A 16,488-nucleotide genomic window follows, 5' to 3' on the forward strand; every position below is an offset into this window, starting at 1 on the left:
CAATGCCTCTTGCAAACCACAGCACCCAAAAGGAGAGAGAGAACAAAAGGGAATGCCCTGCTACAGAGGCAGGGTGGGATTGGGGGGATGGAGGGGTGGGACGGATACTGGGATTAGTGGTGGTGGAGAATGGGCGCTGGTGGAGGGATGGGTACTGGGTCATTGTATAACTGAAACCCAAGCACAAAAATTTGTAAGTCTATAACTGTACCTCATGGTGTTTCACTAATAAAAATTTTAAAAAAAGAAAAAGAAATAGAGGAACAAAAAAAAAATAAAAGAGAGTCACTTGTCCAGCAATTATTTATCAGTAGCTCCTGGAGAAAGGTTTAAAAAAATTGTCCTTTGCTTCTCCTGCCAGAATGACACATGCTAAAAAGAGAGGGGGGATAAAACCCGTCCCCACCGCCATTTTTGCTAGTCAGTTCTGTACGAATCCATTCAGAACAATCCAGAAAATGCATTCAGAACAAACCAGAAAAAAGTACAATTCTCAATCACCTTCTACCTCAGCACCCCAAGGATAAATTGAGGAGAGTAATGTTTATGTTATGGATAAACTCCTTCAATACAGAACAGCAAAAAATATTTTAAATTTAATTTTAAAAAGCTAATAGATCACCATGCATGTTTCAATCCAGTGACAAGAAATTATCTGATGTCGCGCTCTTTGAATCAGGCACTGTGCCTGAGGCTTTCAGGAACACAAAAGATTATGTTCAGATCTGATTTTCAAGATCCCATTTATGTCAATTGATTATTTAATCCAACGTCCTTTCCACTATTCAGTGGTATTTCCATTATATATAAAAACCTGCACACGCCCATCCACCCACCCCCATTTATATCCTTGCTTGGAGGCCGTGAAATGTATCACTAGAATGGGGGGGAAGAATGCATCTCTATCGGGGTCACCTGCAATAAAATCAGATTTAACAGGAGTCGTTCTCTGAATTATGACTAAAGAGAGCAAATACTTGGCATTAGTCTCCTGTAGCCCTCATGCCCAGGGAAGTGATCACTTACTGGTCCTGTGTTAATTTTCCAGCTCAGTGCAAATACAGCCCTATTATTTCTCATAAGTACCACACAGACAGCCACTGGGCAAATGGTCAAAAGAGATTTGTGATCATGGAGGTCATTCACAATTAACATCAGATGCTGTGTCTAGCTTCTAATAAGTACAACATTCTGAGTTCAGAATATGATGAGCAAAATATGAACTCAAGGAACATGTGACAGAGACAGTCAGCCATGCCTCTAAGTCCTCCTTCTTTCCTCAATGATGCTCAACTTTGTGACTTTCAGCCAGGGACTAGCCATCCTCTGGTTCAGTGTTTCTCAATCTTTTTTTCTGACCATGGACCATGGTCCTCTTCAAACTTTGTTTCCTTCCTGTAGAGCCTCCTGGCCTACCAGCTGAACCCCAAGTGATGCTGTGATCCTTCATTTTCATGATTTTTTTCTAGTAGGCCCCCCTGGGGAGGGGCACGAGTCACATGGCCCCAGTGGAGAAATGAGGCTTTCACTGATAGCTAAATTCTGGCTAGTGGGTTAGAGGCAATGTCCAAAGTTTATGCTGTTTTTTCCTCTACCTCCATCCTGGTGCCCTGAACATGAATATGATACAAACCATTTAGGGTCTCATTCTTCATGTTGCACTTAGATCCTAACTCATGAAATAAGTACATATTATTTCACACTAATTAGAGATCTGATTCTTTTATCAGAAATACAACACCAAGAAGAGCAAAAGGAAGTTTCCAAATAAAAATCAAAGAATATATTCTATCAGGTTTTTTCCTTCATTTGGGGATCACATGTGACAATATTCAAAACTTATTCCGACCAGGGCTCCAGCAGCCAAAGACCTCCAGGACCAGCCACCACCATGCTGAGACCACTCTCCGCACACATGAAGGTACTGGCAGAGGGACAAAGTCACGCGGGTTCCGGGGCCGAGATCTCCAAGCCTACTCGGATTTGGGCCAAGCATCCTCCACCCAGATCCTCCAAATTCCAGTAGGCAGGGGTCACACCCACCAACTGCCCCCCTGGCGCCGTGTAATCCCATCAGCGGCCAAGACTCAGAGACTATAAAAACCAGCTCCCGGAACCGTGCGGCCCACATCCTATTATGATATCTTATTATCTCATTCCTACTTTGGACAAACTGGCAGTAGCCTGCCCACAGGGCAGAGTCTGGCAAACTCCCTGTGGTGTACCCAATATGCCAAATACCAGTAACAATGATGGGTCTCATTCTCCTAAAGAACCTTGAATATAATCTCAGGGCTAGGATGAAGGAGACGTTACTGGGGCCTGCTCGAGGCAATCAATGATTAACAGGATGATTTGTGATTTGTGATTTGTGATTTGAATTGTTGTTCCTGGATCTATCCTTGGGGGTCACTCCTGGAGGTGCTCAAAGGACCAGCTGGGGTGTTGGGGATTGAACCCAGGCCAGCCACAGGCAAACAAGTGCCCTACCCACTGGACTAATATTTGGACCCAGCCTTTAGTTTTTTAACGGCGAGGAGCTCATGTTCTTACATGATCTGTTCTGCATTTGTCTCAAGAAAAGATAAAGATGAACAATGCATATTTGTATACAGATCTATTTACATAAAGTATTTCTGAGTTCAGAGGTACAACAGTGAGTGTGAAATCTGCTTCAAAGACACAGACTAGATTTAACACCATCAGGAATGGCAAACATTAAAACAAATTTCAGGCTCTAAGTTTTACAATTTTTTTCTATAATGAGCATTAGACTTTTAACTTCCAGGCCTTATTCCCAACAGACACACATGGAAGCACATATTCACACAAATGCATTCTCACACTCAAAACAAAAATATACAAACAAGATATTTAAACAAGTTCTTAAAAAGTTTGGAGAAAAGTCATGAAGGTTTAGTCTGTTCTGAATGATTTCAGCTTTTTTTTTTTTCAGTGAAGTCAGTTTTATTTAGATAAATATGGAGCAAGAGAGGAGAGAGAGGGAGACGGAGGCAAGAGAGAGGGAGGAAGAGAGAGAGGGAGGGGGAGGGAAGAGAAAGAGAGAGAGAGAGAGAGAGAAAGAGAGAGAGAGAGAGAGACTGACTTGTTCAGGCTTCTCCAAAAGGGAAAATGTCAGATTTCAGCTCTTCTAAGTCCATGCCCAGGGGCTCGAGTGAAGTTTGCAGTGGGCAGGGCACTTGCCCTGCATATGGCTGATCCAGGTTTGATACCTGGCACCCTGAATGGTTTCTTGAGTCCCCCAGGATCATCTTGAGGTCACTCAAGAGTGATTACTAAGTGTGCATAGGCAGGAGTAAACCCTGGGCACTGCCAAATGTGGACCAAAAACAAACAAACAAAAAATAAAGTCCATGCCCAAAGGTGCCAAAGAGATAGCCCCATGGGTTGAAGCACACGCTTTCCATGCAGAAGGTATGTGTTCAAATCCCCTACACATGTCAGGAGTGCCCTCCTCCACCCAAGAAATGAGCTGGGAGGAGGCCCTGAGTGCTGTTGGGTCTGGTCTCAAATCCAAACGAAAAAAGTCGGTCCGCACAGTCCCTGTCGCATCACAATCCACTCTTGGCACAACTGCAAGCCCAGCAGTCTGAAGAGCAGTTGGATGGGCACGGAGCCAGGCAGCAGGGCTCGGGCCACTCTGATGTGATTTCATGTGAGGAATGCATGCAAAGCTCTCAAAGGCCCGTGAGCAGAACTCCCTCTCGCAGGACTCTTTCTGGGCATGTGCATTATTCATTTGGGGTGAGTGTGGGAAAAGGAAAGAATGTCAGAATCCAGATAAAGACTCTCAAGAATATAGCTTCAGGGGCTTGGGACATACCCAAGCAATACAGCACATAATTTTCATTTAAAAATATATTTTTAAATTGAATCACAATGAGACACACAGTTACAAAGTTGTTCATGATTGGGTTTCAGTTATATGATGTTTCAGTACCTATCCCTTCATCTGTGTACATTTCCCACCACCAATGTCCCCAGTTTCCCTCTACGGCAGGCACTTCTCTCTCTCTCTCTCTCTCTCTCTCTCTCTCATTCCCTCCTTCTCTCCCTCCCTCCTTCTCTCTCTCTTTCTCCAACCCCTCCTCTCCCCTTCCCCCTTGCTCTCCTTTTGGGCGTTATAGTTCAGCACATAATATAATTATGTGCCACATAATATAAAATGCCCCACACCCATCTTGGTGACCCCCCCATTACAATTCTTTCTTAATCTGATGATACTTGTTCTTTTCCTCTCTGACCTCAGTTCTTACCTTTCCCTTTCCTATTAAAGCAAAGCTATGCAGGAATCATAAGACTAGGAAAAACAGATTCATTATTCTCTTTGATTTTTGAAAACTGTTTAGGTTTGGGGCCCTACCCAGGAGTGCTCAGGGATTATTCCTGGCACTGGGTTTAAGGATCACTCCTGGTGGTGTTCAGGGAACAATACATGGTGCTTGGGATTGAATCAGGGTCAGCCACATGCAAGGTAAGCATCCTGCTCTGTCCTATCTCTCCAGCCCTGCTGTTCCTTTATGTTTAGTCATGACTTTTCTGTTTAAACGTTTGTCACCTTAGAAGAGAGTCCCACTGAGTTAGAAAGGTGGGAAGAGAGTCCAGTTTGACCATTTCTAAGAAATTTCACTCAGGATAGCCACGGAGTAAGGGGTTTAGATACCAGTAACATATGATGGGGGCAAGGGGGAGGTGCTATACCTACTGGTGCCAGGGGAACTTCCTGGCTCTGTGAGGACTGATGCCTAGCATTGCTCAGGGGACCTGATGTGGTACTGGGTATCAATCACAGTAGACAGAAGGGAAGGCAAAGCAAAAGCCTTAACCCCTGTCCTCTCTCCAGCCCAACAAATGATTTTTTTAACAGAAAGAAAAAGAATTTTTTTAATAAGTGATTTTTAAAAGGTAGCAGGGGAAATAATAGAGGGGCTAAGGGCAAGGCATGTACTCAAGCATCACTGGATGCAGCCCAGGGATGCTGAGTACCCCTGTGCACTACCAGGATGGCCCAGGTAAGCCACAGCACCTCAGGGCCCCAACCACACTGCACTCTCGGAGAGTGGTCCTTGGGCTCCCCTCACATTGCTTGGGAGATCCCCTATTCAACGAGCCCAGACTGTAAACTAGAGAGATACCAAGGAACTCCCACACTCTAAAACAAGGCTTTGAGTGACTTATGGGAACTCTTAGGGAACAAGGAACATTCTAGCCTCGTAATCTTAACGCTAAGTGGCAGGACAGGGAGCAGCCAGGTCTTCCTGGGCTAAGGCCATGTTTAACTGTGCAACTATTCAGCCTTGTGCACAGACAACCTCCAAGCATGTCGGAGGGGAAAGCGACTGACCTGCCCCTCACTTGCCAGGAGCCAGGAAGCTGCCTCCACCGGAAGGAAGGGTGGCTTCCAGTCATGCCCCCACAGCCTGCTTGGACCCAGAGGTCAGCCCAGGGTGGGCAGAAAATACCACCCGCAAGTCCATCCTAAGGATTGTTCAGAGCTGAAGGCAAGAAACAAGAAACCAGAAAAACTCTCTGGCCTCTGCCTTCATGCCTAAAAGCAGGACCTACGTTAATAAAGATATCCTTCCCCTCTCCCTTGCCACTGGGAAGGTCAGGAGTTGATGACTGGAGAGACCTTTAGACCTGTTTCAACCTGCAGATGGCATGGAGGAATCTGCAGAACAGGAGTTACGAAGGAGCTCTTATCACCCATAATGGCCATCCCATGATTAGCTGCCCTTAGGGAATCAAAGTCCTGTTCCTTTGTCTTATTGCTGCTCTACAATTGTACTATCCTTTGGCTAAGCGGCTAGATACAACCAAGTTTCAACCACCTCTTTGAGTTAGGAGTTGAGAGAGCACAATGCAAGGGTCAATGCCTGTGAATCTGTCTTTGTCCTACTGATATGTCTTTTGTCTGTTCAGTGTAAGGGCTCCAGCAGCAGAATACTGGAGGGTCGTAGGAACAGGAAGTTATATCTTCCTCCATGACATCAGTCCCTTATTCCCAAAGAGCAGTCTTGTCCCTGGGCTTGGAAGGCCAACAGGCTGCGAGAAAAGCACTAGATGAGTGTGACAGAAAGGCCAGGAGAAAGCGGGGGGATGGAGGGGTAGGCTTCAAGAGCTCTGTCTCAGGAGGCATGGCTCAGGTCGTGGCCCTGTGGACATGCAGGCTGTACCGTCCCATGGCGCCCCAGGCTTTTGCTTGGACTATCCTCAAAGTCTTCACTTTTCAATAAAAGTGCACTTTAGCTATTGTAATAGCTAGAATATGGAAAAAACCTGAGTGCCCGAGAATAGATGACTGGCTAAAGAAACTTTGGTACATCTACACAATGGAGTACTATGTAGCTGTTAGAAAAAATGAAGTCATGAAATTTACACACAAGTGGCACTACATGGAAAATATCATGCTAAGCGAAATGAGTCAGAAAGAGAGGGACAGACATAGAAAGATTGCATTCATCTGGGTAATATAAAGTAACAAAATATTAGACTAACACCCAAGAACAGCTGTGATAAATACCAGGAGGTTCACTCCATGGCTTGGAGGCCAGCCGCACACTCTAGGGGTAAAGGCAGCTCAGATGGAGAAGGGAGCACCAAAAAAGGGTGCTGGGAAGATCCGCACAGGATGGGAGATGCATACTGAAAGTAGACTCTAGACCGAACATGATTGCCACCCAATGCCTCTTCTACAAACCACAGCACCCAAAAGGAGAGAACAAAAAGGAGTGCTCTGCCACAGAGTCAGGGTGGAATGGGGGATAGAGGGGTAAGAGGGATACTGGGATTGGTGGGGGTGGAGAATGGGCACTGGTGGTGGGATGGGTACTCGACCATTGTATAACTGAAACCCAAGCACAAAAAGTTGTAAGTCTACAACTGTATCTCATGGTGTTTCACTAATAAAAAAAAAAGTGCACTTTAGGGCATTTCCTTGCACACAGCTGACCCGGATTCGATTCCCAGCATCCCATATGGTCCCCTGAGTACCACCAGGAGTAATTCCTGAGTGCATGAGCCAGGAGTAACTCCTGTGCATTGCCAGGTGTAACCCAAAAAGCAAAAAAAAAAGTACATTTTTATTTAGCTTTGAATTCCTTAAATGATGTGGCACTTCCTTGAGGAAAAACAACTAGGGGTTAAAAAAAAAGCCCTTCGGTTCTACAGTTCAGTGGGTAACCCTAAATTTGGGGGGGTGAAGGGAGATAGAGGTCTAGGAAATGACTGAGCAGATCTGCCTCAGCCCGAAGGGGCTGAGACGCTCGGGGAGGTCAACTGGGATCCAGGAGCTCCTCCCACAAGAATACGGCGGGATGCAGGCACCTCTGAAAAACACTCTCCTGGTACCAAAGAACACAAATCTTCACATCAGTGAAGTTCCTTTCCACACCCTCATCAGCCCCTCTGCTGGCCTGGTTCAATCATAGACACGGCTACTCCCCCTCCCTTTTGTGTGTTGTTTTATTTTAAATGTGAAATTTAAGTTTTAACAGCCATACTTATCAACCTTCTTCTGAATTTTTTTTAAACCTTTAGTTCTTCTCTCTCTCTTCCTCTCATGTTCAGGGAATCATACGTGCTACCAGAGTTTGACCCAAGTCAATGCGTGCAAGGCAAGCACCTTATCTGCTTATCTCTAGCCTCTTGGTTCTTTTTTGAGGGGAGGGGCAGTGATGGCCAAGGCTTACTCTTGGCTCTGTATTCAGGGATCACTCCTGGTAGGCTCGGGGCTGACCTGAGTTTGATCCCCATCAGCTCATATGCTCAACTACATGCATGTCCGAGCCCTTTACCCACTGTGCTCTATCTCCGTACTCAAAGCTATGTACTTTTTTTTCTTTCTTTTTTTTTTCTTTTTGGGTCACACCCGGTGATGCACAGGAGTTACTCCTGGTTCATGCACTCAGGAATTACTCTTGGCGGTGCTCGGGGGACCATATGGGATGCTGGGAATCGAACCTAGGTTGGTTGCGTGCAAGGCAAACGCCCTACCCGCTGTGCTATTGCTCCAGCCCCCTCAAAGCTATGTTCTACAGGAAACATTCAGGAAACCTCAATAAGATCACGTATATCTATCCTTTCACTAATTCAGCAGTTGGACAGTGATGAGGGCAAAATGGACCAATCAAACAAAATCTTTAAAATTTCAAACACCTGGCAGTGCTCAAATGTTAGTCCAGAATCTGTGTTCAGGAGTCACTCCTGGTAGGGCTCAGGGAACCACAGAGTGCCGGGGACGGAACCTGAGCTATCCATGCTATCCACATGCAAGCACCCTTCCCAATACTAGCTGGCCCCATATTTTGCTTTTGCTGTTCATGCTTCTTTGACTCAGTCTACCATGTGGATGTGAGTTGAAATCACAGCTTCTCTTTGCCCCGGGCTAATTCTACCCTTAGTTTGAGAAATAGCAGCATTATAAGGATATTCCAGGTTTATTTGTTCATTTAAACGGTTATTCTTTTCATACCATAGCATAGAAGGAATAGAAGCTGTTATCTGCTACAATGATCCAAAGTCCCAGGCTGTAACAGTGTTCTGGAAGGTTCAAACACCAACAGAGATGGTTAAAGGTGTCACGCCACACAACCCAGCACACACAGCATGAAGTTATTTTCTTCACTGGAATAATTTCATGTGCACCCAGAAGAATCACAGCACACCAGTGCACACTGGAAGCAGCCTTAAAGAGACAGTGCCATGTACCCTCACAAGAACATTCTAGAATAATTCCACTAAACACATCTATCATTCTCTGTAAAAATATCTGGATTTCTTTTTTAAAAAGCATTAAAAAAAGAAAAGCATTTGGTTAAAATCATGAGCATGTATGTGTGGGGAATACTTTTTCTCTTTAAATCCTCTAAATGGTACATTATTATTGTATTTTAAAGGTTTTTAATTCTTGGTGCAGTGATGGCTACACAATGCTGTCAAGATACTGGATTGTATTTTTTTTAAAGCACATGATAAATTGTACACTTGAAAGAGGTAATTTATATCTAAATAAAGTTGCTATTTTGATTAAAAGTAACTTTTTTAAATTGAAACACTACATTATGGAACATGGAGAGAAAGGAAAAGTGTACTTTCTGCTCAATTTTACCGTGATCCTAAAACTGTCCTAAAAAGTTTTTTTTTAATATTAAGAAAAAAAACCAATGCATTCTTTGTTGACTTCATATTAATTTTAGGTTAGAAACTCTGGAAGGCAGTAAAATATACAAAAATCTATGCATGACAAGTCTCTTTGCAACCCTGGTTTCTGATAGTAATATCTAGTGAGCGGACAGCTGAAAGCGGCTTCTCAGCGTACCAATAAAATGAGTGTCAAACATATTTATTACTAAACTCCTGGGTGTCTCCTAGGGCAGCTCAGACCTTGTGGAGAGTGATCTGTGTTCCCAATAAGTTTTTTAGAATGAGTAGTATCAATACTGGGAAGGAGAGTATCATTAAGGATACTCGTCCCTTTTTAATTTTGGCTCAGCTGCTGGATCATGAGTAATGAAAGTTTTTGTGCTGAACTGTTTTAAATTAGAAAAAAAATAAGCTCAGGGTAATTTAAAAGCTGCAGAGAATAAACGAATTCCATTTATCACCAGTGTGACATAATGGAGGAGAACATTGGGCACTCTTAGAAGTTTCCCTCTAAATTCAAAAAGAAAAGAACTTGCAACAATTAGGTATCAAGGATGCTAAAGAAGAAAGCAGAGTTTACTGCAGTGAATTTGGAAAACCCAAATTTTGGAATGCTTTTGGAATTGCGATTCTTTGGAAGGAAGTAGGAAAATAAAAATCCATTTTTATTCCCAGGATGCATGGAGCAACACAATTATTGCTGTATGATGGAACTGTGTTCTCCTGAAGGAGTTGCTACAACCAACTCTGAAAGTCAGAAGTTCCCATCAACTGTCAGTGCTCTGAAATATAACCTTGAAACGAGGAAGAGATCACCTCTGCATGCAAATAAAATTTCTGTATGGGGCTTAGGGGGTGAGGCATCACTCGCACTGACATTGATGAGACTCCACAGTAAAGACATGACCAAATGTCAGGTTACCTCTAACCAAGTCTGAACCTCACACCTATACTTCCATGTGGAAAACATGAAAAAGAACGAACCAATATTTGTCACAAAATCTTGGCATTTCTTGGACCCTCGGTTTGCTACTTTGCTAGCAATTTTATGGGGCCCACCTCACTCAAGTGGCTTTTTGGATCCTTGCTGATGTTAAATCATATCACACTACAACATTTTATAAGTTTTAGGTGTGCATCATTTTTAAAATCAGCATGTGTCTACAGTGCATTATATTCACCACTAGAAGTCCAATTGTATCCTTCCGTGTAGAAGTCACCCGTTTTATGAGATTCAGCCTGCCCACATACCCCCTTCCTGTCTGGAAACCACTAATGGGCCTTATGGCCTAAAAGTTTATTTTTATCTTACTAAGTTTATCTGTTTGTTTTCAGAACCAAGACCAATATCCAGGACTTAAGTGAGCACAAACTCCCTTTGCCAGAAGAGATTTCTCCCCTATTCTTGTTGAGGTTTCTGGTCAATGGGCTGCACAATCTCTTATGCCCCCAAGAAACGACAACGTTAAAAACAGGTGGCAGGTTGACTGCATATACAAGTATGTGTATAGTTTTCCTATTCCAAAAGTGAAATCTCATAAATCTGTGGTTTGGGTTTGCAACAAATAGGTATCAAGGATGCTTGGTAAATTTGAGAAGTCAACTCTGTTATATCCCAAGTAACAAATAATTATTGGCACCGTGAAGAGGGATTACACAGTAAAGTGTATTTGTGATTTATAATGAGGAAAAAGAAGAAAGTCAGTGGAGAGTATTGTAAGCGGGAAAAATGATATATTTTCCAAAAATTTTGCTCTTCAGAATGAGGATATAAGGAGGTCTCATAAGACTTGCTACCTCCCTAGGGGTGTAGTAAAAGCGTCAGAATGAGTCACAGGAAATTATTAGGGAGCCAGGCTCTCACAGATGCTCTGTAGGGTCAGACTGGCCAGCATGGTGAGTTGATAGGGGAGGGGAACCTGCAGCAGTAATGAAGGAGAAAGGGAATTCCAGTGCAGACCATGCAGAATGTCTTCCAAAGCTCTCATTTATTCTCTTTCTCTCTTACTTTTAAGCATTCTTTTATTGGAGGCAAGGGTTTGGAGGCCATATCCAGTGATGCTCAGGGGACACTGGACTCAGGAGTGACCCCTGGTGGTTCTTGGGTGGAGGGGGACACATGACAAGGGAAGAAATGGGATTGGCGGGATGCAAGGCAAGTATCGTAGCCCTTTACTATCTCTTTGCCTCTCATTTATCCTCATTTTACTTATTTATTTGATATTGGGGTCATATCCAGCTTAGAGGTTACTCCTGACTCTGCACTCAAGAATTACTCCTGGTGGTGCTTGAGGGATTGTAGGAGATGCTGGGGATTGAACCCGGGGGCGCTCCAGCCCTTATCCTCATTTTAATTTGACTTTCTCCAAGTGAAATGTGCAAACCAACCAAATCAAATATTTTAACCTATTATTTATTTATTTTGTGGTGCTCAGTATGGAACCCAGCATCTCACTCTATTTATTTTGAATAGGAGAGAAATCTGTTCGGGGGGGGGGGGGGGTGGTGTATACAAATCCTTTCTCTTTGCCAAGAAAGCTGAAGTGCATTTAGTATTCAGGAGTTTCTGTGTAACTCATATGGGCATGGTATGTGGGGGGAAAGACAATGTAAAATGGGAATCTAAAATAAAAATGTTTTCATTTTTTATAAAAATTGATGTTATTTTAGAAGTCAATGCAATATATTAGGTTATTCTTATTTACCACTGAGGATAACTAAATGCTATACCTATCAGTATAAAAACTTATAAATGAAAGTAATTTGAATGGATGACTTTAAAAATAAATATTGAATAGAAATGTAAATTGCTTGTGATGCCTCAAAATTATTACTAGTAAACTGAGATGTAATAAAATGGAGAAACTGGGTATATGGGATGGTCTTTCCCTCTCAGGAGCCCTTCTGACTTAGAACACTTTTGGTGCCTTGGCGGATGGAGAGATAGAACAGGGTGAAGGCACTTGCCTTGCATGTGGCCAACCTGAGTTCAATCCCAGGCATCACTTATGGTCCCCTGGGCACCGCCTGGGGTGACTGAGTGTGGAGCCAAGAATAAGCCCCAAGCATAGCTGGATGTGCCCCCTTCGACCAAACAAAATAAACCCCGTTTTTTCAAAATAATATTCTGCCACCCCCTTTCATGTTTTTAATCATCCCTTCTTATTAGCTGCCAAATCTAATTTTCTTTACCACCCTCCTTTAGACTTTATTGCTCCTTTTGCTTATGTGGTAGAAAACAAGGTAATCCAGTCTGAAGGATGATAGAGGGAGAAAATCATCAGGTCCAAGTACAAGCTAAGATGCACCCCCAGGTGGGGGAAGACACCTCTTTTGCCACCTCTGCTTTATTTTGCTGACTTCCGGGTAGTCCCTTATAATCACGGAAATTTCAGTTACCATATTAGTTATTGAAGGTTAAATCCAGATATTTTTGATTCAAAGACAACAGTAAAAAGATGGCTTCTGTCTCTTTAATTTGCAACCCAGTATAGCCACATGGTACCATACCTGGAACATCAGCACTCAGAGCCTCGTTATGGACATTCTGTGTAAGTTTAATTTCCTCCATGGCCATGATTTTGTTAAATGTGACTGAAATGAAAAGTACAGCATACAAGCTATAAGCACAAGGTTTATGAAAGTGGAATAAAAAAAAGTGCCACACACTTAATACAAGCAATTCTGTCCATCTTTTACTTCCATGAAAGAAAGCTTGGTCCTTCCCATCCCGCTCCCACATCTAATAATACCCAACAGATGCAGGGAACAGTGATGCCTGTAATAAAACCAAAATTACGAGGGCATTTCACAGTCTATAAAATGGCACCTTCACTGAATACAGCCTATCAAATTTCTGACCCCTGGCCAGAGAGGGGAAAGGAGCTTAATTCTCATCCTAAAAAAAGGAAAAGTTGGATTAGTTCTGGAAGGGCTTTCCTTCTTAAAAAAGAATAATGTCAGTGTTTATCCTCAGTAAAACTGTATCATTCCCACACTTCGCAAAAAAAAAAAATGTATTTTGTCACATTTTCAGCCCTCTTGCATTTACTCTGCTTCAAACACTTGCTGATCTCCAAAGACTAGTATTTGCTTAACTTTTTAAAAAATTTTCATAATTTTCAAAATTTTTTAGGAGAAGGGAGCAGATCTATAGAACACAGCAGTAATGATCTTTATGATAATGGTGCCTTATTTTGTTTCTGTGTTAACTTTTGATTTTTATGTGTGTGTGTTAAATTTTTATGTGTGTGTGTTAAATTTTTAAGTATCCCTTGCACGTGTCCATTCTCATTGTGGTTGTTTATCAGGAAAAATATTATTCCGTATTGAAAAGCTGAAGAAAAATTATGTTATTTTGGTTTGGGATCCACCTCTGCAAGTGGTGAGGACCATGAAATACTAGGAATCAAACCCGGAGCACCTGCACACAGAACATGGAAACATTTCCGTGAACATAAGGTTAAACTCTATCTTCCTGGTCTGCCCCGTGTAACACATCTTAAGTGCTGTTTGTTTGTTTAGAGGGGCCACATACTCATGTGCTGAAACAGGATTGAGGAACCCGGATCACTCCTTGTGATGATCAGCCTGGGTGGAGGGAAGTGGGGGATCTGATGGCGCCTCAGTGATGGATCTGATGCAGTGATCCAGAGGAGGGTATCTGACGGATGCTTCAGTGCTCCAGTAAGGCAGTACTGCTTGGACTGCTTGGAATACATGCTGCTTGGGGGGCGGGGGGTACGTGGTGCTGGAGCTGAACTTGGGGACTCACATGCTAGCATCAGGGTGACAATCTCTCCTGTCACCCACCCCACCCAACCCAAGGACAAACTTGTTCCTGCACCAGGAAAACAAGACTAGACTTGGTTGGTCGCATCATTATCCCAGTAATACCAGAAGTATGAACTGGGTTTCTAGTGCTACCAAGTATTTTCTGGGAGGAATGTCCAAGAAGTGCCCAGGGAAGTGGGGGGCTACTCCCAGAGATACCTGGCCAGGCTGTTGAGTCGGACAGTCCTGTGCTGGGGTCTGGTGATGCAGTGCTGGGAGCCACCAGGGCCACATGAGAGGTGCTCAAGTGACTATGTGGTGCTGAGGGCCAAACTCAGGAACTCTGTGTGCAAGGCTTGCCACTAAGCCCCCTGGGCTACTTTACTGGCCCAAGAAAGTCTTAAGAACAATAAAAATATCATACTTTGTCTCTAATAAATAAAAACAGGTGCTTCAAAAATACACAGGTAGAAACAGAGAGAGAAGAGAGGTGCCTGCCATAGAGGCAGGCTGAGGTGGTGGGTGATTTGGAGGGGGTGGGGTGGGACAGAAACTGGGGACATCGGTGCTGGGGAAATTACACTGTGGAAGGATGAGTGTTGGAACATTGTATGACTGAAACCCAATCATGACAGCTTTGCAATGTTCTATCTCTCGGTGATTCAATAAAATTAAAAAAATAATATTTTTAAAAAACACATAGGTGGAGCTAACCAAAGATAACATAAAACCTCTCTTCCCCCCCACTTCCCCAAACTCCTCTTAAACGTTTCTTTCAGAGTATTTTTCTGCAGGTTTAAGTTCAGTATTTTTCTGAACTTAAACTTGGTGCCCAGCAGAGATGAGGAAAGCCCAGAAGTGTTTGGCTTTTTTCCCCTCTCCTGGTAAATCTTCCAGTGGCGAGGACAGCTTTTCCCATTGTCCCTTGGCCCTCTGAACTCCAGTGCAGAAACAGCATCTTTCTAAAACACCCTCAATACCAGCTCTGTGTGCCCAGATAGAAGCAAAAGACTTTGTTCTGAGAGTAAGGAGAGGGGAGGTTCTCTCTGTGCTGGTGTTAGCTTCCTGTCTGGTGTCCACTTTGGTCTCTTTGTTCTGTGTAAGCCTATACTCCAGGGCAGTGTCTTCCTGCAGGAGGCAGTCAGCATCGATCTGCTGAAATGGTGAAAGGATCATGCAAGTGAAATCTTAGCTACTCCACAGTCAGTTTAGAAAAGAAACAAAAATCTTCAAAAAAAGTATATGAAGAAGAAAGAGAAGATAGAAAGAGGTGATAGGTTAGCTGTAAGAAATTCAACCGAGAGATGGAGAGAAATCTTGACAGAGCAAATGCATGTTTTGCACGCAGGGGGCCTGGGTTCAATCTTTGGTACCTGGGAGGATCCTCCCAGGCAAGGACAGCAGTAAACCTGAGCACAGACCCTGAAGCATTCTCTGAGTATCTCTAGTTATGATCAAAAACAGGAGGAGGAGGAAGAGGAGGAGGAGGAGGAGGAGGAGGAGGAGGAGGAGGAGAAGAAGAAGAGAGAGAAGAAGAGAGAAGAAGAGAGAAGCAGAGAGAAGAGAGAAGAAGAGGAGGAGGAGGGGTGATAGTAATGGAGAATTTTAACCCCCCAAAAATCTGTCTCTCACTTTCTGGAAGGGACATTTATCCTGTCCCAAAGCTCCAGGTCAATCAGGACATTGTTTCCTGCAGTTTCACCGGAAAAAAAGGGCAGGAGGCTCTGGAGGTTCCAACCCCCTCCCACAGGAAGCCTGTGCACAGAGGTGTGACCTCTGGAGGCTCCATGAGTCCCTTGTTTGTCTGGCAAATACTTGCTCATCTTTCAAGACAGCTCCAGTGACACCTCTGGGAGGTCCCAGCTTCCTCTTGGCACTTGTGACACTTCTGCCCTCTGCACCTGCCCAGCACTCAGGCTGCACAAAACTCAAATATCACCAACCCCATTTTATCCGGTTATCTGTTTACCTATCAGAATGCAATTCAATAAAGTTCCGCGAGAGAGGGCAATGCTGGATTCAGCAGCTCGAGATAGGCAGAACTTTGGCCCTTAGAAGTGGTTTCTACTAACAGCTGTGCAAAGACTGACAGTTCTGGTGAGCAGTAGGAGAGATAACAGGAAGGAGAGGCCGGGAACCTCTGGCATGGGGAGGAGGGAGGCCAGGAGGGCCCCTATCCCCTCTGTGGCTTGCTGCCAACCCCACTCATTATTGGAGAGGCACTATGTGATTTCCAAGGCTCCCAAAAGAGATGCTTGGAAGCAGAGCAGACGATTCAGTTGTATCTTGCATATAACATAGTACAGATCATCGTCATGCTGGGGAGACAAATCATTGATCCTGGATTCAACAGTCCTCCCACAGAGCAGGTTACTAACACCCGGGGGGCTGCTGGGGCATGGGTGAAGTGGGGGGGAATCTATGGGAAAAGGCACGGAAGTTGCCTGGGCTGAGGCCACTCACCAGTTTAATTTGGCATTATTAGACCTGCTACCGAGAGTATCTTGCCTGCGCAGCAACGCCAAACACAGTAACAAGTCTCAAAATGGA

At 43.8% G+C, this 16,488-nt stretch overlaps 1 protein-coding gene across 1 annotated transcript in view; it reads right to left on the reverse strand.

Annotated features, from left to right (window-relative positions):
- CRACD (capping protein inhibiting regulator of actin dynamics) overlaps positions 1-16,488 on the reverse strand; it is a 229,967-nt gene that overhangs the window by 102,031 nt on the left and 111,448 nt on the right. The window contains 1 exon segment of the mRNA XM_056111190.1: positions 12,676-12,759. Coding sequence (XP_055967165.1) covers positions 12,676-12,742 — 67 coding nt within the window. The 5' untranslated portion in view covers positions 12,743-12,759.

The sequence above is a fragment of the Sorex fumeus genome, unplaced genomic scaffold (assembly GCF_029834395.1).
Source record: "Sorex fumeus unplaced genomic scaffold, SorFum_2.1 ptg000013l, whole genome shotgun sequence".
In the NCBI taxonomy this organism is placed as follows: Eukaryota; Metazoa; Chordata; class Mammalia; order Eulipotyphla; family Soricidae; genus Sorex; species Sorex fumeus.